We start from the raw sequence: 22,028 nt of genomic DNA on the forward strand, positions 1-22,028 counted from the left end.
GCAATCAGAGACCTGTCAAAAACTTTGTTGCACCTCCCCATCACTAAATAATCATTAGTGTACTACACACAGTAGTATGGATCATGACATCAACTTTCTGCATCCTTCTTATTTGTCACTCAAAATCTGGAAAGCTTGTGCATATTTGTTGCTGCCACATCCCACATAAATTGAAAAGCATACACATATGAAACACTGTTAGTAAAATTGTTTGGTGGTGCAGAGCAAAATTAAGGCTAGCCGTAAACATGCATAGTAGATTTATAAATAGATTTTGACAATCAAATGTAGATTAAAAGACTGAATATTTTTGTTTGAAGATGTCTTAAGATGTTGCTGCTTGCCAAAAGCAGTCAAATTCACAGGCAACTGCACCTAAAGAAATAGTAATAGGCATGCAGATGTCAACACTGATTCCACTTTATAACCTGGAAGCACTACATAATTATTCATTCATTCCAAACCTGTCAATCTCTGCACAAAACTGCAGTGACTAGTAACTAATTTTGCTTGTTTATTTTAGGTAAGGCATGTTTAGAAAGCAAACCCCCAGGTCCTAAAAACTGCCGAATTGTTTTACTGGATTATTTTAGTTGCTTTTTGCATTTCTGATTGTTGCTTCCCTTTTAACAATTCTAGCAAAGCCATTTACTTTTAGCCAGTTACCTATGAAATTAGACTTCAGAATATTCTTAGAATTTTCTTCGAGGTGTATCTTAATTTATTATTTATTTTCTTTAGTTTCCTATTGCCTTTTAGGGTGGTTTTCTTTCTATTTGTGGTTCTAGAAAAGCCATAAGAAATATATCAATAAAATCTCACTATTCCATAGGATATGCAGAGATTAACTCAGTTTCAAAATATATCTAGAGAATTTCTTTTTCTTGCAGGTATTTTTCACCTCATTTTAGCATTAACTACAGAACATTAGCTCATTAGGCCTTTTTGACAGGAAGGGCAATCTCACTGAAGTTCAAATTGAATGCTAACCCAGCAGGGTGGTGAATCCTAACCTTAAGTTGAATTCCTCCTTGCCTGCCAGGACATTGGATCCCACAGCACAGTGATCCTCTGACCCATCAGGCACATGCACAGTGTCATTTCTCTCATTACACAGTGTCACTGAATTGGAACCTGCACGAGTTCGGGTGCAGGAATTCAACTGGTAAAGGTGGGCTCAGATTCCCACCTGAACCACTGGCTCAGCCTTTTTGTGTGGCTCCAAAAGGGATCTTCAAAGCGAATTATTGTAACTATACCATCTGGTGCTCTGATCACGTTTGCATTTTTGTCAGAGCTTCCTTTAATATGATGACTGTTTTGGTCTATTTTTTTCCATATGCAAACAATATTTGGGAGTTTCTTAAATTTTATATTCTGTTTCCAGGCAGATTAAAGAACCAGGAGGAGCAGTTAGTAATGGCTACATTTTCTCGTGGCTGGAGTGCGAATGGATAGATGTGGCGTGCTGTTCAGAGAGCACTGCTGGCACTTTTGCAATCACCTCTGTAGCACAAAAGACTGTAGCAAAAAGTCAGTTATGATTCAGCAACCACAGTTAGCAGGTGCAACATCAGCTAAGAACTGGCACATTATTTAGGAATCAAGCAAGAATCACCTTCTCAGAGAACAGCACAGCTATAACTATGATTATTACACAGTACAGCTGTTATGTTTTCACTGTTACATTTTTCATTAAGAGATTTATAAATTCATCATTAAAATTAATTAAACCAAGATCTCAAACAGAGTACTTACCAAAGAAAATATTTAAATTATTGTCCTTGACTTTGACAAGGCTCTTGACACTGTCTCGCACAATATCATCATAAGCAAACTCAGGGAGAGTTGGTTAGATGAGTGGACAGTGAGGTGGATAGAGGGCTGGCTCTATGAGGAGGAATGGCAGATCCCAGAGGGTTGTAATCAGTGGCAGAGGGTCTAGTTGGAGGATTGTCACGGTCACTGGGCCCAGTATTGTTTAACTTATTCATTCATTCAAAATTACTTGAATGAAGAGGCAGATGCCTCCTCAGCAAGTTCAGTGATGACACAAAGCTGGGAGGAGTGGCCGATACCCCAGAGGGCTCTGCAGCCCTTCAGAGGGACCTTGGCAGGTTGGAGAGATGGGCAGAGAGGAACCAGCTGGAATTCAACAAAGGCAAATGCAGGGTCCTGGGGAGGAATAACCTCAGGCACCAGCACAGGCTGGGGACAACCTGCAGGGAAGCAGCTCTGTGGAGAAGGACCTGGGGGTCCTGGTGGACACCAAGCTGTCCATGAGCCAGCAGTGTGACCTTGTGGCCAAGAGGCCAATGGTGACCTGGGGTGCGTTAGGAAGAAAATTCCAGCAGGTCAAGGAATGTGATCCTGCCCCTTTCTCAGCCCTGGTGAGGCCTCACCTGGACTGCTGTGTCCAGTTCTGGGCTCCCCAGTACAAGAGAGACATGGAGCTCCTGTTGAGAGGTCAGTAAAAATGATTAAGGAATTGGAGCATCTCTCTTACAAGGAAAGGCGAAGGAAGCTGGGCCTGTTTAAGCTTGAGAAGGGACAACTGCAAGGTGACCTCATCAATATCTGTCATTATCTGAAGGGAGGGTGTCAGCGGATGGAGCCAGGCTCTGCTCAGTGGTGCCAAGCAATAGGATAAGAGCAATGGGCAGAAGCTGATGCACAGGAAGTTCCACCTGAATACGAGGAAGAACTTCTTTACTGTGAGGGTGACTGAGCACTGCAACAGATTGCCCAGGGAGGTTGTGGAGTCTCCCTCATTGGAGATGTTCAAGAATCATCTGGACACAATCCTGTCCCATGTGCTCTGGGATGACCCTGCTTGAGGGAGGTTGGACCAGATGACCCACTGTGGTCCCTTCCAACCTTACCCATTCTGTGATTCTTTGGTCTTCTAATCCTTGAATACAAAAAAGTCAAAGTAATTTTTGTGGGTTTTTTATTCTATGTTTTCTCCAATCTGAATAGAAGTTTTGCTTTTAAGTAAATTAATACAATGGGATAGACAACTTAACTATCCAAAAAGATCACGAAGAAGATAGAGAACTAGGTATTTTTGGACATAAGTACATCAAAGTGGTGGTAGCTACTTCTCAGGATTTACTCCACAGGCTAGAAAGTTACAAGGCCAAAGAAATCTGTTGGAAGTCAAACCCCTGAACTCTTCCAGGCTTAGCTGCAGGGATGAGCTATGGTCTGTATGGGTCTACAAAGCAAGCATGGCAGCAGCCAACAAATTTGTGGAGATGTTCTTATAGTGTCACTCTGTGTTCCACAGCTCCCTCACAGCCACAGAGCTGGGGGCAGGCAGCATCCTCACCAGGACGGGTAACATCCCGGCCCCCAAACCCTGCAGGATGACTTTACGTGAGCAAGAGGTGTAGATTTTCCAATTCATGGATCCTAAATTACTGTTTTCGTGTGCCTGGTGGAGATGCAAACTTTTATAGAGAGAATGAAATCCTGTTTGTTTTCAGATGACATCTGTAGAATTTCAGTTCTAGGTATTTGCAGACTACTGGCTTAGAATAAATAGTCTCTTGCTTCTCTGCCAGTTGTGCTAACTCTTAGAAGATTTATTTATATACAACACCAGCTTTGTCATCTAGTTAGAATACTGTCTTCCATGCAGACACATTTCTTTTATGCCTGCAGACATCTCTTTATTTGGTTGGGTTTTGCTGGTTTGGGGGGTTTTTTTACAGAAATATTTCTGATATGAAACCGATTTAAGTTTTAAACACAGTTAGGTGTAAAGAACCAAAGTAGGATAGCCAAGACAGGGAAATATTGACAAGCAGTAGCCCTGCATAAATTAAAAGGGGGTTAGGGGAGAAGAGGAAAGGTATGAAACCCCACACTGAGGCTTAACTGATGTGGGCAGGTTAAGTATTAAGACCTGAACATCACAAGACTGTGGTTAGTATCCAGGAAATGTTTTATTGTTTTTCCACTGTAGAAATACACAGAAATGGTAAACGTTGTGTTCTGACACTGATGGAAGGACCTTTGCACAAAACTGCAAGTACCGTTTTTCTCCTTGTGAGTGCTCTGGAGTTTTGTACCCTGCTGCTTCTGGCATATTAATCCATACTGGTTGGATGAGCTCCTCCAGTCATACTTTGTTCTCTTCTCTGTGATGATTCATTGTAATGTTATGCTACCCATATTCCAGAGGAACATAAAGTAGAGTTGTCTTGACTGGATAGATCCCAATGCACTTTTTAAATACATTTTGTGTAAAACAAACTGTATATTATATTATTCCCAGCCAAATTAAATACAGCTGCTTCCAGAGGTAAACAGGGCACCCATTTTGAAGTAGCAACGATACTGTGGTTCACAAAACAAAAATAGAAAAATTTGAATTAGGAAGATGATGTAGGTGAGGTGAAAATAATCCCACTGGAATTTTACTAGGAAGAATAAGAGATTAATATGTCAGTTGTTGCAGAGATTGTTGTGTTATTCTTGGCAAGTAAACAGTAATGTCCCCTCTTACACCTCACAACCAAAATACAGTTGGGCCTCAGACATGCTGTGGTGATTCGTATTTGATTGGCATAACTGAAAGTGATTTTTGATGTCCTGGCTCATGTGACAAATACTAGCTGGTGACATCCAGCTTCCTGGAAAATGTTCCAATTAAATGCAGGACAATAGGAACTCATAACAGGTTTCAAGTGTTCCAGTAGTAGTTTAATATTGACAAAAGTAAAGTCTATTGATTGAGATCAGGGTCAGTTTCATGCAGTGAGATAGACACAAAAGCAGAAAAAACAGTTTGTACAGGTGAAGTGAAACAAACAATAGAACCATTGTGCTCCTTTAGTGACACCTGATAAAAATCTTTAGAACATCTAGAGGAACTAAGAACAGGAATTACATTGTTGTGTTAGTTCAGCTGCTGCATCTAAAATGTTAATGGAAAAGATGCACCTAGAGGATGGAGGTGCGCTGGCTTGCAGTATGCCTTGGGAGCTCTCTTCTAAGTGCTGTCACCTTAAGCCAGCACACCAGCCAGTTACAAAATGAGGAACTACCCCTCTCATATCAGGGACTAATCCAGTTAAACCTTGCTTAAAGCTAATATTCATGGACCTGTCCTGTGTCATGTCCCTGCCTCACCCTGCTGTTCCATTCTCATGGCCAGCGTCTGCTTTCTTCTCAATGACTAATATCACGTCTCTTGAAAATGACAGGTGATCTTACACACTTAGAAAGAAGGGACAATCATTTGATCACAGAGATGAATCTACCCTACTCACTGAACAAAATGGCCCATGAAAAATTTTCTTTTTTTCAAGTGCAGAAGTCCTCATTTATCTCTCTCTCTCTCCAGTCAAGTTGATTTAAACTCTTTTATTGAAGTCCAGTATGCTGGCTTTGGCTGGGATAGAGTTAATTAACTTGAGAGTAGTTAGTATAGGGCTGTTTTAGCTTAGTGATGGAAACTGTAATCACCATAGAGATGCCTTCCTTATTGCTGAGCAGGGCTGGCATAGGATCAAGGCCTTTTCTGCTCCTCACACCACCCCCCAGCAAGCAGGGTGAGGAGCTGGGAAGAGACACAGCCAGGACAGTTGATTGCAACTGACCACAGGGATAATCCATATCATATGACATCAGGCTCAGTATATAAAGCTGAGGAAGGGGGGACATTTAGAGTGATGGTGCTTGTCCTCCCAAGTGGGAGGACAAGTGATGGTGCTTGTCCTCCCACTAGGCTTGAGGGAGCCCTGCTCTCCTGGGGATGACTGAACACCTGCCTGCCCATGGGAAGTGGTGAGTGGCTTTGCTTGTGTGCACAGTTTTTTTTTTCCCTGTTAAACTGTCTTTATCTCAACTCTTGAGTTCTCTCACTTTCACTCTTCAGATTCTCTCTCACACCCCTTTTTGTGGGGACTGAGTAAGTGGCTGTGTGGTGCTTACTTGTCACCTGAGGTCGAACCATGACATCCATGTATCAGTGACATTGTAATTTACTGTTTTGTAAATAAAAGTTAAAAAAAACACCAAAGCAAAATCACAGTCTTAAATGTGTGAGCTCATATAAACTTAAATAAAACTCATCTAAATGTAAGCCCAGTGGTAAAGAATTTACCAGAGAGTAAAATTGTAACAGTGATTAAAATTATATCAAGAATGTGTAAATGAGCAACTGATGACAGCTGATGACTCAGTGTGGTTGCTCTCACTGTTGTATTCATCTCGCAGCTTCTTTGTGACAGCTGTTACAACCTTACATATAGAAATATGCATCTACTGAAATACCATTGGGACTTACTTATCCTCATACAGAAATTTTTCACTGAAAATGACAAAAGAGAGAACAAATTGTCATTGGTCTTCTTGGATAGGTCCTGAAATACTCTTCAGATGTCCATCTAGAGTCCCTATGACTTCTTTATTTTGTGTGTCAATTCATGTAACTAATTAATATTTAATTGATCTTCATTTAATTGTTTTTATTTAATTTTTTTTTCCTTTTTTTCCTATTAAGAGTAACCAATCTGGACATCTGTAGCCTTGCAATGAATTTGTCAACCAAGCTAAGCTACGCCATTTTCAGCTGTAGAAACATGTTGTCAAGCATTGGAACAGGCTGCCCGGGGAAGTGGTTGAGTCACCGTCCCTGGAGGTATTTAAAAGACATGTAGATGTGGCACTTAGGGACATGATTTAGTGGTGGACTTGGCAGTGCTGGGTTAACAGTTGGACTCAATGATCTTTGAGGTCGGTTCGAATCTAAATGATTCTATGATTCTATTTTTCATTTTTTCCTTTCCACATGCATTTACACGAGATGTTCAGATTGAATCCAAGCAAGAGTGGTCTACCACAAAGATATGCCAAAACTGATTCTTTCTATAGTGATATTTGATGCCATTTGAGAAACTCGCATTTAAAGGAGTTTTCTGTAGAAGATTACATAAATAGTAACAGGAGACAGAAATCAAGAAGATTCAAATCTAATTCTTGTTTGTTCTAAATTATTTGAAGATTAGTTTCACTGTGAAACTTAACTGTCTCATGATGATGAAAACAAAATGAGTGCTTAAATGATGCTGTAAGATGTTCACAAAATGTGACCTAGTCTGGTAGGCTCTTAAAGTTCTTTGACACACAAGTTCTGTGGCAGTATACACACACAGAGTAAAATCATATCAAAGTCAAGATTGGGTAGCTATTCAAAACCATTCCCACTTGTGGGGCTTATATGACATGCTCGGATTGTATCTAGCCTCACCTAAGGGTCAGGCAAGGAGGAAGTGACCATCCTCCTTCCTCCATCCACTCTGTCAAGACATCCACTGAGATTATGGGAATGGCAACTCTGGAAGACTCATAAAGGACTTGAAATCACATCCTTACCTTACAGTAAGTAATTTGATTGGTAGGCCTTAAAGTGGTCAGAGATGAGGGCTCTCATTTTGGTTGTGCTCCGCAGATAGGATGAGTAAAAGCCCTGCAGCTCCCTGCCATAATTTGCAGAGAAGAGTTATGATCCTAAGAGGTTCTCTGCAACTTATAATGCTGCTAGACAGCCACAGAATGGGGATTTTCAGCTTACAAGTTCACCCATCTCATCTTGGACAGCTTGTATTTTTGGTCCAGGAACATGCTGGGTTAGCACATTCTAAATAAGAGTGCAAATGATGTTTGCCTTTTTTGTGCAAGGTTGCACCAGACCAGCTTTCAGTACAGCAGCTCTTCCTGACTGCATTCAATTCAAGTATGGGGAGTTTTACTACTAGTCTGGACACAATTATGTTAAAAGAACGTATGGTGATTGCTGAACTTGTATAGTGGTAATAAGGCTAAGAAATGCTAACCCAGGCTAACTGAGGTCAACAAACCTCTTTAAAACTAAGTTGTTTAGATGCTGAGTGCTTGCTTCAGAAACAGCTTCTCACTACTCCAGAGCATAGTGTTCCTTTTGGTCATGTTCATAGTCTGGAGATTTAGAGCTAGCAAATCAAGAGTTTGTATATTTAAAAAAAAAAATATTGGAATTAAAAGGGCTGCCTCATAAGGGTTTGGCTTATGACATCGATGTATAAACATAGTAAGGATAATAAACAATTTCATTACAGGCAATTTTTAGCATGTGATGGAAAGAATGGTTTTGGAAGAACAGGGAAGCAAAGTTTTAAATAGGTTTGTCCGAAGTGTCCTACCTGATACTTGGGGAATGGTGGAAAGAACTGCCTTTCTTTAATACAATGTTTCGGTGGATTTACACATAAACACACACAAAACCCAGTTATAAAGGTGTTATTAGAAAACAAAAAATTTTTGACTGGTGAATTAGAATTTTGAGTTAGTCACCAGGTATAATATCAAGATTTTTGTTGGACTTATGTTTTATCAGTTACAATCATCTAAAGCAGAATGCAGTCTTTTAGAGCAGCCAAGTAGCTAAAGAAAAAAGTCCATCAGAGACTACTCTTAATATTGGTGGGGTGAGCTGCTGCAAGAGTTAACCTGAATACTTTTACTGTATGGCTCTTTTTACAGTATGGTTTTTACATATGAAAATAGCCTATCAGATAAAATGATTGCAAAAAAAATATTTTACAGAACAGTCCTAAACTGCATTGGCATGATAGCAAATGAGGTATACAGCATTGCAGTGAAAGATACGCCAGAAATCACACGTATTTTCATTATTTTGGCTTTTTGTTTAATGTTCCTAATCATATTTTTTTGCCTCATGTACAAAACCTCATCACATAGTCTTTTTACTTGTTAGAAAATTTCTGTATTACAAGTTTTCTGCCAGAAAGGTGACTTTGTCATTTAGATGATATTCTTGAATTTTTTCTGGTTTTCTTTGTCCTACCCAGTTCTTGAATTCTAATTTCTTGTAAAGTTATTTAGGTTTTCATGACATTACAACACAAGTCAAACTTATTTGGAGCACAAGCCATTTTTGAATAGGGATATATGAGTGTTGTGAATTCTTACACTGCTTTAATGTTACTTGCTTTATCCCTGCAGGTTTTAACATACTTGCTTCACAGAGAGAAAGCACATAGAAACTTACCTTGCAGTGTCAGCTAAAAGTACTTCCTTTGTTCTGTGTCTTGCTGTCTTTGTATTCAGATAAGCCTTATTAGTTCAGAGACATTTAGTTTATGTGGATTAATAAAATTCAGGGAAGGAATTTTCCAGTGAATCTTGAAGGCAAGTCAGAGTATGAATCCGGCTTACTTAGATGCAGAGGATGTTCTGAAAAGAAACATTACCTTATGTTGATGATAATCAGATGTATGTTGTCCTCCAGCTTATTACAGAGTGAATCTCAGCATTTCGCAGTTAGTGTTCTATAAAAAGAATATTATAAAACTTGATTATCTTGTTTTTACAAACAAAGCAATAAGAACACCCTAGTGTCTCAATGCTATCCAGGGAGATGTTGCTTTGTTGGTGAGATAAAAGGTTATTGGGCAGCTGTGGCAATACAGAATAGACTCAGCCCATACTCCTCTACAGCATCTGCATATAAATTTGTGTGGCTTGAGCTGCAGGAGGAATTTTAAAAACAAACAAAAATACAGAAAAAAATGCCCCCTTCTTGGTGGTAAATAACAACAAAATATTTCACTTCAGTCTACCCAGAATTTTTCTTTGCAATGGTATTTGTTTTATTTTGTAATTTGAGGCAGTTAATTTAATTAATTATAATTTGAATAAATTCTTATGCAGCAAAATAGATAATTCTGTTTCCTATAAAATGCCAACAAAAATAAACTTTGTGGAACACAAGCCAGAACTGGGTTTCACAGAACCTAAATAGTCTTAGATATCTTCATCGGGTGAGTGAGTGCAGAAAGCCACAGGTTGTTGTACCTATGCCAGGTGTTTTGCTTCAAGTATATTCCCTTTGAGGCATATGTGCTATGCCTTGCACAGAACTCAGTAGCATGGCAGCACAGCAAACCTTCCAGCTCCAGCCCACAGGTTGTGCAAAACCAGCTGTGAGATGGGGCACAGCACGCTCATGGCTGCTTGCCCCCAAACATGCACATGTAAGACCTGACCCTAAAATTTAGGTAGGAATTGCTTGGTGACTAAGCGGTATCATGACAGATTGAAATTCAGATGCCTTTTAAATGCAAAGTGAAATATATCAGAAGGAATAATTTGAACCATTCTTCCACATTAGGAGGTCTGAACTAAGAGGGAAGAAACAGGTACCAATGTAAGCAGCTGAAAGAAAATTTCTGTTCAACATCCATCATTAATCAAAAATTCATATGAAGACTATGCATAAGGAATATGAAGGAAAGTAAGATGTTCAACAGACAGAAGACTGTCTCTCACAGAGCCAGCAGGGAAGCAGGGTACTTAATACTCTGTAGTGTTTGCTCAACACTGTAATGAAGATAGCATATGGTTACTGGAACTTTTCCAGGTTTTAAGACTGAGAAATGAGACCAGCTAAGCTTAAAAGTTGTGTGGAAGGCTGATTTCTTGTTTTGTTTTGTTTAAAATTTTCCCTATTATGAGTGTCAACCACTCAAAGCATGAAGAAATTAATGTTTGCTCTTTTTTGTGCCACGCAGAACCTGAAGCGAGTGGCAGAGACATGGATGGATGAGTTTGCAGAATACATTTACCAGCGACGGCCTGAGTACAGACATCTCTCAACTGGTGACATCTCTGCCCAGAAGGAGCTGCGCAAGCACCTTAAGTGTAAAGATTTCAAGTGGTTCATGGCTGCAGTGGCTTGGGATGTCCCCAAATACTACCCTCCTGTGGAGCCTCCACCTGCTGCATGGGGGGAGGTGAGGAATAGATCAAATTTAAATGAGTCTAACGTTTTAGATTGTGGGAAATTAAAATTATTAAATCAGAGTAAACCTGGTGGTAAGTAGTGTTATTAAGGAAGTTCACAGTGGTTGAAGCAATCCCTGAACTATCCATTAAAATGAGAAACTGCCATGTCTTAGAACTATCACCGTTGCTTTTGTAACTCATTACAACTTTGTGTGTACGGGGCATACAATGTAGGCACAATGAGGACAAGAATGAGGAAAAGAGCACTCATTACTGTATGTCGCAAGAAGATCTTAGATTCAGAGAGTCACCTTAGTAAAAAGGAAGTCTGAAGTCAATGCTTGGGGGTTTTTGCATATCTACTTGAATACCTCCTCCTGTCCTTACAAGGACAATTGCGTGCAGATGGAGTTCAGTTTGCTGACATGTGAAATGTGACAAGCAAGGCCTGGATACTTTCCTTTTAAAATGATTGATTTTGCTCAGCTGTTCTCTGCATTCTGTAGGTGCTGTCATCACTGAGTACTAGTAGCAGACAAATACAATTTCTCCATTGATGGATGAGGGGAGGGAGAGACCACAAAAGAGAAGCCAGTATCTGAGCATCACTCCAGAACAGGGGGTGAGCAAACAGCCAGCTGCAAATCTTCACCTGTGATCAAAGATGTTCTGCTTTCAGACCTCTCTGAAGAGCAGAGCTGTAGCAAACCTTGCTTTGACAGTTTGTTTTGTGCAGAAGAATTGAGAACACAAGTAGTGCATGGAGAGGAAATTACTTCCTTAGTTGCACTGAAAAATTGCTGTGACCTTTGCCCCCAAGAACTACAGCAGCTTCACTCTGTCGATAGGTTGTGTGCAGAGGGCTTTTTCCTCTCAGTTCATTAAGATACATAAAGAAGGCTTCACTCCTCCAATGTATTGTGTTGCTTTTTTATAAACCATAGGAATATCTGTACTGTGAGTCCTAGCCTTCTCTGATTTTTCAGATGTTCTTGTAGCTCCCAGAAAATAACTGTCGTATTTGAAACCAAAGTATGAAGTTGAAACTTTGACCAAAACATTTGGTAAGATCAGACTCAAGTCTGCATATTCCCAGTGGTCAAGACTGGACCATAGACTTCTAAACATAGGTTCCTCTACTATTCCCCAGAATTTCTTTTTAGAAAAGGAAATTACCTCATAGTGAAATTTTTAAAATAACTTTCTGTGGTACTAGCAATCCTTAATTCTTCTTTATAAACTATCAGTTACAGAAAAACTCCAATTATATGTGTCTTACTGTTTGCTACTTCTTGGCAGTAATGAATTCCTTTGTTGTTAAAGCTTCTTCTTTTTGGTGCTGCTACCCACTTTATGAGATTAATGTGTACCAAGTGGTAAGGAATTTATCAGTAGAAGTCAGACTGGATCAGATTGCTATGACTGCTACTGTGATCTTCCTTCACTATCTTCCACATGTATACATGCATTGTATACATACATACATTGGAGGACTGTGATCAGATGTGTAATTTCTCTGGCCAGCTGGATGATCCTTAACCTCAATCAAGAGGGTCTAAGAGGAGGAGCTTGTGATTCAGGTATTCATTTTTTTCATAGCAATATTAATATAATCTTTGCATAAACCCAAGTATTTTTAGAAGTAAATCAAAGATCGTATCAGTGGTGTGAGGTCTGTGCCTTAAAAGCATTTACTAAGTTCTTAGGAAGGACATGAAGACCAAAGATTTTCTTTTTTGTCTAAAACATACTTTCACTAAAATAACAAGAAGAGAGCTTTCAGCCCTGCTACTCTTGTTTTTCCTGAGACTGTCCCATTCCTGTGCAGTTTTAATTAATTTGTTGGCACTTGCGAGGACCTTGGAAAAACTTGAAGGTCAATGTCTGTGAGAATCTGAAAGACGGAAGCAGACTGTAATGTTACTGCTTTGTAAAAATCACTCAGCTCTAGAAACCTTGCTGATTATACACACCAAAAGTCTGTGCCAACACTGACTCATTTAGTACCCTATTTGGAAATACTTTACATCTGCTTGCCTATGCCAGTCTGAGAAAGAGTAAACAATGAAGTACTCAGACAAGTTTGGCTCTAGTATTTTGATATCTAGCTAGTAAAAGCATGTGGTGTGAAAGCAGACGTCTCATAAACAGCCTCTGCTCAACTCCTCTTTTTTTACAAACACATTTATTTAAAATCCGACTCTTACATTTCTTGACAAAATCTGTTTTTGATGGAAAAGAAGGACATTTGGAAAACAAAAAGCAATCTTTTTTACTACACTTGTCATGGCCTTATCTCTTATGTGTGTTTGTGCCTTTTGTCCTTGTAGCTGGCAGGGTGTATGTTCCCTTGATAATCTGTTCTACCTTGTAACGTCTGAAATATGTGCAGTAGAGCAATGTAATAGCAAATCCAGACAGATTAAGGTTAGTGAGACTGTCAGTTCTGTGTTTGAGTGAAGTAACTGCACTCTTTTCCACTGTGGAAAAGAGGAAAGTGTTCAATTAGGTTTTGTTCTTACTCTTTTGAATATATTGGGAAGTCTGGTGCCAGTTGAAAACAGTAATACCCATCCCATGGTCTTTCTAAGACAGAATAATTTATTTGTAATGTGTATTTGAAGTTCTACTACGTAAAACAATAGATGTGAATTGGACACCAGGTGTTTTCTTAGGAAGTACTCATGAATCTACAAGCTGTGATCCTGCACAAACATATTGTGTATATTGTGCAAATATCACAGCTTCCAATACCTTTAAAACCACATTTTACTGTAAATCAATCATATAATATCAGACATTGTCATTTATTTTAGATTTCATGAGTCCTATAATCAAGGTGATGCAAAAAAAAGTTGTTTTACTGAGTCAAAAGGGAATTATTTAAGCTTGGTTTCACTTGCTGTTACATGAACTTCAGTAATTTAATGAGGAAGTGTCTCAGTCACTGCAGCATTGCTAAGCTGTAGGACCTGAAAGCACTCCTTTCTCGGCCCCAAATTCATGGATTTTACAGAACTGTTTTACAGCACTGACATGAAAATGTTGCACATAATCAAGTGGCACATTTGAAAAAAGATTAAAGCCTAAGAACTCACTACCTTCTCTTTTGTTATTTTCCTTTTTTTAAAATGTGTCATACTCATACCCTTAATGAGTCAATCTGAGCCCAGAAAGTGTCACATATCTGTTGTACAAAAGTGATACAACCCCACCCTGCACAGACTGAGTGCTGCACAGCTGCACAGATGGACTGTTCAAAGTCTTTTATCAAGATCAGTATCACACTGAATGACAGTCCCCTGTTTCTTCAGTGAGGTCTTTGGCAGTGTTTGACTTCTTTACCTTTGACTTTTTCTTTTTTATGGCGTACACAAAGGATAAATACTTCTAAAATTACTGTGTATCAGTTGACAGGAGAAGTGGCTCGTTTTTCCATATTGAATCCGTAGATATTGATGGCCGTAGGGTTATCTGAGAATGTAAGCAGTGCACTAAAACTGGCTGTAAGCGCTGCTCAAACAAAAAAAAGTAACATAAATGAATATTGCTAATGTCTTCTAAGCGTTAAAGCCATTTTCATATTGAGGGATTAAATCAGATATAGGGAAAGTATTATATAAACTGATAGCACCGAGGTGCTTCTGTTGTTACTGTTTCCCTAAGGATTGTTCTAAAACCATCTCCACAGTTACTGTTCACAGATGACCATATTGAACATACACTTGTCTTTAGATTGCTACACTTTCCCTCTTTCTGCTTTTGACGTAGACAGTTTCATGTCATGATGAGCATGCAGGGCAGCTCCCAGAACGCCTGGGAATTTACCTCTCCTGCTCGGGCTCACCCCTCCCTGGCTCCATGAAGGCTGAGTTGTCCCTGGGTGACAGCCTGGCTCCAGTGCAGGCAGGGCAAAGCTGCAGGAGCCAGGACATCACCCACTACCTCAACAGCAAATCTTGCAGGAACTCACTTGCCTGGGAAAAGTTGTAGAGTTTTAGAATTATCAAAGAATGTTGGTCAAAATAACTGCTGGGCTCTGGGAAGCTATATTCTCTATGCTTCTACACCTCATCTGCTCTCTGTAAGGACTACAGTGTCCATAGTCTCAAGGTGAGTTAGGATGGCATTTCAAGAACTAAGTATGTGTAATGACTTACAGACAGTGTCCTGTGCTTGTGCCAGAATTTATTTAATTCTGAAACAGCCTTTAATATCACCACTAACCATTCTTGTCAGTCCATACGTGGGAGTCCTTGGAAGCACACTTTTCCTGTACGTTTATCTGTGTGTACAAATGATGGCATTTGAGGTTGAGCAAGTAAGTTTTGTATGTAGCAACTCAATGCTCTACCTGCATGGCTGATAAAATCTGTCTCCTGTTCATCCTTGGTCTTACAGCTGCACAAATATGAATGTTGGAAATGTGTTAGGATCACTAGCTATTTGTTTTCGAGTTGTAACTCATAACCTCAAAAATCCTAAATCCATTATGTTGTGTGACTGGAGACAAGGCAGTTTAAATGCATATTGGTGTATAAATGAGGGGGAAAAAAAGTCCCTGTGCTTCTGCTTTCCCTCCTTTGTCCATGGAAGCATCTTATGGGATTTGCAGGCTGTGTGGTGCTGATACTTGGCAGAACATTCCCTGTGGCTCTGGCTCTGGCATGATGGCTCAGTTCAGTTTCTGGCAACTGCCAAGGCCACACAGAAGCGCCAGAGAACAAAAGCACAGACTTGACTGAAATGCCTTATTACAAAAAGAGAACAAAAATCAAATCACAACCCTTCTGCAGCTGAAAGGATGAAACAGAAAAAGGATGAGCTAACATGTAAGCTGCAAACAAACAGAGGAAAATCTAACTCAAGCAAACCTTTCAGGAGCAGAGGGAAGAGGGGAGGAAATAAAGAACGTGAGAGAGATTCCAGCAGTGAAGGAACTAAATGTAGCTTCAGCTCAAGCCTTTTCCAGAAATGGACTGAACACATTTACTGCACAGTCCAAATGACGAAGACTGGGATGGAGCGATGCCATCGAGACAAAATTATGAAAGCCTTTTAATGCAGTAAGCATTAATTGGACATGGAGCATATTCACTGTCATTTTACAATTCTGAATCACATAAATATACCCAATTATTAATGGCAATTGTTAGCAGTTCCATTTTAATTAACTTGCATGCTGTGAGAACTGAACTGATGTATCATTTAATTTTCTATTAGACCAGAAATCTTTATCTATACAATTGAAATTTAAGTGCATTGAGTAATGATTGAATGTTCTCAAAAAAAAATTATACTTGATGTAGGTATTTCACATGAAACTTTAAAAATATGACATTAAATTCTATTCCACTCATTATTCTTTCCTGCCTCTTTTGCTGGATGATATGAAAATGAAGGTTGTTGAGAACTAATTACCTTTCATCTTTTTTACTGTGGGGCTGCCCAGTGCTGGATTTCTGCATCTGGTTGTGTGTATAAACAGCTAGTGTTTTACCTCATCCTTAGCAATTTTTATTGTATTGAAAATAGAAAAAATATCCTAGGACTAGTCTGGTCCAAGTTTTAAAACAAGTGCTTCTCTGAGCTCTTGTGAAGGATCCAAGGTTCCTGGAGGCAGTTGCTCAAACTGATGCTCTCCCATCTTCTGCCCAGTCTGCTCTTTTCTAAGATAACCTCCTAAAACCTTTCCTGAAGGTAAAGTTTTTTACATTTTCTCCACTACCTGTTGCTTTCCCATCTGTGTAAATCTTTCTTTCTCATGGTTAATAGATTGGATCCTACTCCTCTAGGGTCAGAAAAAGAGCAGAGTAGCTCTGGCATACAGAAGTATTTCCCCTCCTTGCAATGTTTTGTGCAATGCTGAGAAGTTTTCCGTCCTTGGGATGTGTATGAGGTATGCAGTGGTGATATGTACATTTGTCTGGCATATTATGGCAACAGCAGTGACTTCTAAAGTATTTTTCATGAAAAAACACAAATGACTACTCAATTGTATCTCCATCCAGCATCTAGCTTTCTTTTAAAAAGGATAAAAGTAGCATCCAGAATGTCAAAATGTGCACTGGTTTCTATATATTATACATATAGAATTTGTACGTGTTTCCATGCACTTTGATTACTCAGTTTCTGTTTATCTCATTGAGAGGGTAAGATTTTTTAAGAAATCCTTTTCATTGTGGAGGTGTCTAAAGGATTTTTAACTAGCCCAACTAAGGTACTCAAGGTGAAGTGTGCAACTATTTGCAAAACAAATTTAGGATTTTGCTCTTTTTGGTGGCAGTGGGCAAATATTTTCAACCCAGTGTTTCAAAGAAAATATACCTGTCAACAGTAGTACATAACTGGTATGATTGATAGTCACAGATTAGTTATTACTCACTTGCTTCAGCCTCAAGAACAAGATTTTCCTTTTAAGAACAAGTTACACTGCAGTGTTTGCAGCAGGCATGCAGAAGGAACCTCCATGGGTTAGCATAAGTTTCAGTGCAGATTTGTTAAGTACTTTTTAATTTTATGCACTTCAGGGTGTAGTGTGTGACCTTATCTACAATGGTGTTACTGTGTCAAAGTAAGAGCATGGATTGGAACAGGGCATGCCTGAATTTTTAATGCATACTGCTGCTCCCATGCCTGGGACGGACTCATACAATCAGTTCCTTCTAATACTGTTGATCTCTCTTGCTGTCATAGGAAGGAAGAAGCAGTCAGATAAGCTTTGAACTTCTCAGACTTTTTTTCTTTTTGTTTTTTTGCATGAATATATTTCATAAGACCTACCTTTCATTTGTTAAGCAAAATATTTCAAACTTTGATTCTTCTGAAGCTGCTCCTAAAAAGAGTAGTTTATTCCAGGACATGGCTCTCTACCCTGTAAAAAGTAATACCTACCAGTTTTATGTAACCGATGGTCAATCTCAAGTCCTTCCGAGCTAAATTCCTAACCCCTGACACTGAAAGCTCTTTTCTGCAGCCCAGTTTAATGGAAAATGTTGCTGTTTGGTCTTGCAGATTCGAAATGTGGCAGCCAACCTCTGTGTGGACAGCAAACACGGAGCCACGGGGACGGAGCTGAGGCTGGACATCTGTGTGAAGGACGGCTCAGAACGAACGTGGTCACATGAACAGGTATTTTAATGGTGGAAAGAGAAAATCAGGGTAACATTGCTGCTTCTCTTTTCCAGCTTTTAAACATTTTTCTGAGGGCTTCTCCTTTTCTTAAGGTAAAACCGAATGTAGAAATAATTTGTGAATTATTACTGACCTTAATGGCTTTTATAAAGTACTCCTTAACATAACCTCAGAAATTCCAACAGCCACTTGGGCTGTCTTCACTTCCAAAAGGAATTTCAATGCCCAGAGAGCTTTTTTGAGGCCCCATTCTCTCCAACTGTGTCATGAAAACATGCTGATTTTGGTTTAGTTACCTGTAAATATTTTAAATATAGTACCAGGCCTTGTACAGCTCCAGTCATTGTCTGTTTTTATGCTTTCATCTCAATAAGCATTTTAAACAAATACGAGGTATAAGCGAGATAAATGGGTAAAAGCAAGCAAAAAAACATTTCAAAAGGCTCAATATTATAAAGGCTTATTTAGGTTGGCTGGGTAGAAAAATATTAGTTCTCAGGAGTATGGAGGAAAAGAGCTCTGATTTTTACTCACTGTGAGTGGCATAGGAAAGGGATCATGACTCACAGGCCATGGGTCTGGCCAATGTGACCAAAGAGGATCCAGATGAAAAGTACAACCTAACCGTTTATTAGCAAATTTAGTGAGCAATGGCTTTCACAAGAAAAGGCCCCAGATTAGTAAAAGGTTCCTAATGCTGAGGAGAAAAATTGACCTGGCAGTCACACATGGCACTTTGTAAAAACTTAAAAGCTCAGGAGAGAGGAGTTCTGAGGGGTATTTGAAGTGCTGAGGTCAAAAAATCATGCTCTGAGGATACTGAGAAATGCAGGAGGAGAGCTGGAAGTGCATGAAACTGAGAAGCTGAAGGATTATCTCAATTTAGGAAGTGCCAACATGGCAAAAAAGGAAGTTGCTGAAAGAAGACTTCTTTAGATAGCTACCAAAGATACTGCATGGGGATAGGGTGCTAAGACTAGATAAATACAATTCTGTTTTGTTTCTGGAAGACATACAGTAATTCAAGGAGTTAATTGAAGGAAGCTGTAGGGTCCAGACTAGACCATCACAATGTTCTCTGGCTTTAAAATCTGCAAAGCTGCAAACCCTCCTCAAGAAGGGAGGGGGGAATGCTGAGGCTGCCAGAGATGAGAAAGGAGGAAAAAAAGTCAGATGAAAAGATGAGAGAAAAAATAAAAGTTAGCAGAGAAAAAGGAGGCTTGAAATATCCTTTACAAGAATAAAGGCTTGAACAAAGGGGAAATGACACAAAGGGAGAAAGGATGTTAGGGAGGAATCCGTGTTTCAGCGTGCTCCAGGGTGCTGCAGCGTTTGGGATCAGACTGGATATAAAGGTCTTATTACTCTGTACTAAGGCCACAAAGTGACTTCATTAGAACCAGTAGTGAAGCTGGCACGAAGGGAGTTCAACCAGCCAGCTCCTCAGATCCCAGAACCAGAGCTGGGAAGCCTCAAGCACTTCGGTGCTTGACGTGTGCCCCAGGCACAGCACGAATTCTGTCTGCCGGGCTGATGGGGAACAGCGCATATCCTCGCACTGCCGGAGAGCGTGGAAACCTTCCCGGGAGCACCTCATCCCTGGGGCGGTGCGGCTGCGGTGCGGCGGGCGGGCGGCAGGGGGCAGCGCGGCCCAGCGGAACGCGCCTGCCGCGGGACCGGCGTGCCGCCCTCAAGGGCTGCGGCCCTCACGGCCAGCGCCCCTCGCGGCCCGCGCCCCTCGCGGCCAGCCCTGCCGCTGCTGTGGCACTCGTCTGTGGGGCGTCAAACCCCGGGCCGGCCCCACAGAGCTCCTCTTCCTTCTTTGTATCTCATGGAATTTGTAGCCTCCATGAGTTCTGGATATACCAGTAGAAACTAGCAGTATTAAAGGAAGTATCAAGTATATTATTATCTTATTTCGAGTAGCATGGATTGACAATGAGCTGGACTTGTAACTTTCGGTATAAATTTACAGAGTTTGGTGGCAGGCTACAGTAGCTTGATGTGACCAGTGCAACAGGCGTCAGTGCTAGACAGAGATGATCCTTTGTGCCACTTGATTCATGTCATGTTTCCAGGGCAGGAATTAAAAGCTTACAGTGTCAGCCACCATGCCAGGGGCACAGCCGTTTAGCAGACCCCAGGAGAGGAAGACGACCTTCCACCTCAGCGCTGTGCAAGCCCCTCTGGGCAAACAGCAGTCAAAAGGTTTGTGGGGCACTTGCAGGCTTTCAGGTAAACAGGGGATGGGTGAGAAGTGTGGATGTGTCACTATGGTTTCCAAAAACTTCCCCAAAATTAAGAACCGGAGGGGAAGAAAAGGAGCAGGAGGCCCCTTTATGTCATATGGCACTGCATTCTTCCACCTCTGTCTTCCTAGAGCTAACTTTTGGCTTCAGGGGAAACAGGGGCTCTGTTGGACTGATAACTAACAGCAAACAAAAGTGGCAGGCACCACTGTCTCTTACCAAGTTCCCCAGCCTTGCCAGGGAATACATGGACAGGCACCATCTCTTAACATGGCTCAGCAAGTGCCCAGCTCTTTCTTCTCTACTTGGAGGTATAGTTCAAGCGAGAGCCCAGCTCTGAAACATGGCATTTCATCTTTGGGTGGGGGTACATGCTGTCCCCTCAAGTGCAATGGCACAGCCAAAGCACAGCACCAGCTGACGGACTCCAGCCAGACAGCGAGTAATAGAGCAATGTTGCCAGGCTGGAAAGCATTAACGGCATCAAAAGGGCCTTTGTTCCAAAGACAGTCCCAGGGCAATGGCTTTATCAGGCAATCATTCTTCAGGCCCTGTGCCAATTAGAAATGAAGCTGGAAAGCTGTATTTTCCCAGTTACTGCATGACAGGGCTCAGCTACATGAAAAGGCAAAGCATGAAGGCTGAGGGGTTGCTTGATTGGAAATGCAGAGGATGGGGCTATGTTTTACAGACTCTGGTGTGAGAGAAGGCAAAAGAGGAGAATGAGCATCCACTGAGCCAGGACAGAGGGTTTCTTAGGTCCAGCAGGGAACAGTGAACAGCAACCCTGTGTGTTGCAGGTGAAGAATCAGCCTGCTGTTTGTTAATAATGTATCTGGGAATTTCGGCACAGCCTTGTTTCAAATCAACAAGCAGTCAGAAATGAATGAAGTACAAAAAGGGTACAAAAAGGCTCAGCCATTCCTTGTAAAATCTGCCACAGTTTGTTCCTAACAACGGAACAATGAAATCCAAAGTGACAAGTGGTGGCAAAGCAGAGCATTATATACTCTGGGCTCCAGCTAATAACATGTAGCATTGTTGGACATTATGCAGTGGAGAGATAATATTTATATTGGCCAGATGCAGTGTTAACTGGAGGAAAATTGCTGTTTAGAAGAGGAAATCTTAGAATTATGAGATTAGAAAGACTGTACAACTTCATGTTGTGTCTGTAATTGCAAGATCTTAATACTAATTGGGTGCATAGAGAGGTATAACCTTTTTTATGATTTTTTTTTTTCTCTTCTCTCTCTTAGTCCTAAAACTGAGTTCCTGTCCCTAACAAGGCTGGTTTTATAACGGTATCACTAGAGAGAAGACATACTTGTTGATTTAAAAATAAAACTGTTAAAAAAAAAAAAAGGGAGGATAAAGAAGGAGGAAAAAGAATCTAAGCTAGTCTAAACATTGAGATCTAGTATTACACAGATCCTAGTTTTCACTGGAAGGGAATAAAAACCCCCTACTGCTACCATGTCTTGACTTGCAAACAGGACACAGCCCTGGCAGTCTTCAAAAACCACAGAGGAGTGGAAAGAGCAAAGGGGTAGTCTGGATCAGTATGATCTGATTTAAAGCCTGGCTTGAGCTCTTTCAGGTGTACCGATGCATTCAGTGGGGTAGTAGTCCTCAGGCCAAGGTCCAGAGAGCAGCAAGAATTGGCCCCTCAGCTCACCACTCATGCACAGAATGAGAAATCTGGCGAGCCACCCACTGGGAAAGATGAGGATGGTCTTGAAATAGGATCTCTCTCTGCAGTAGTAGTAATGAGAGTTGAGAATATCACAGAAGCACTGTTCCAAACCATTCCTCTAGGTATTTGTTATTCATCACTTTGAACTCTAG

At 40.5% G+C, this 22,028-nt stretch overlaps 1 protein-coding gene and 1 long non-coding RNA gene across 4 annotated transcripts in view; one reads left to right on the top strand and one right to left on the bottom strand.

Annotated features, from left to right (window-relative positions):
* GALNTL6 (polypeptide N-acetylgalactosaminyltransferase like 6) overlaps positions 1-22,028 on the top strand; it is a 446,456-nt gene that overhangs the window by 416,099 nt on the left and 8,329 nt on the right. Inside the window, exons 9-10 of the mRNA XM_042014915.1 lie at positions 10,584-10,805; positions 17,812-17,928. Coding sequence (XP_041870849.1) covers positions 10,584-10,805; positions 17,812-17,928 — 339 coding nt within the window. The remainder of the gene's footprint in view (positions 1-10,583; positions 10,806-17,811; positions 17,929-22,028) is intronic.
* Positions 1-22,028, bottom strand: part of LOC121658250 — a 41,814-nt gene that overhangs the window by 11,936 nt on the left and 7,850 nt on the right. For all 3 annotated transcript variants that reach the window (XR_006013904.1, XR_006013905.1, XR_006013903.1), the window contains one exon: positions 9,264-9,341. This is a non-coding gene — a long non-coding RNA (uncharacterized LOC121658250). The remainder of the gene's footprint in view (positions 1-9,263; positions 9,342-22,028) is intronic.

This window comes from Corvus kubaryi, unplaced genomic scaffold, assembly GCF_017639235.1.
Source record: "Corvus kubaryi isolate FWS band 111438036 unplaced genomic scaffold, C.kubaryi_AGA036_p1.0 split3-131, whole genome shotgun sequence".
NCBI classification, from domain to species: Eukaryota; Metazoa; Chordata; class Aves; order Passeriformes; family Corvidae; genus Corvus; species Corvus kubaryi.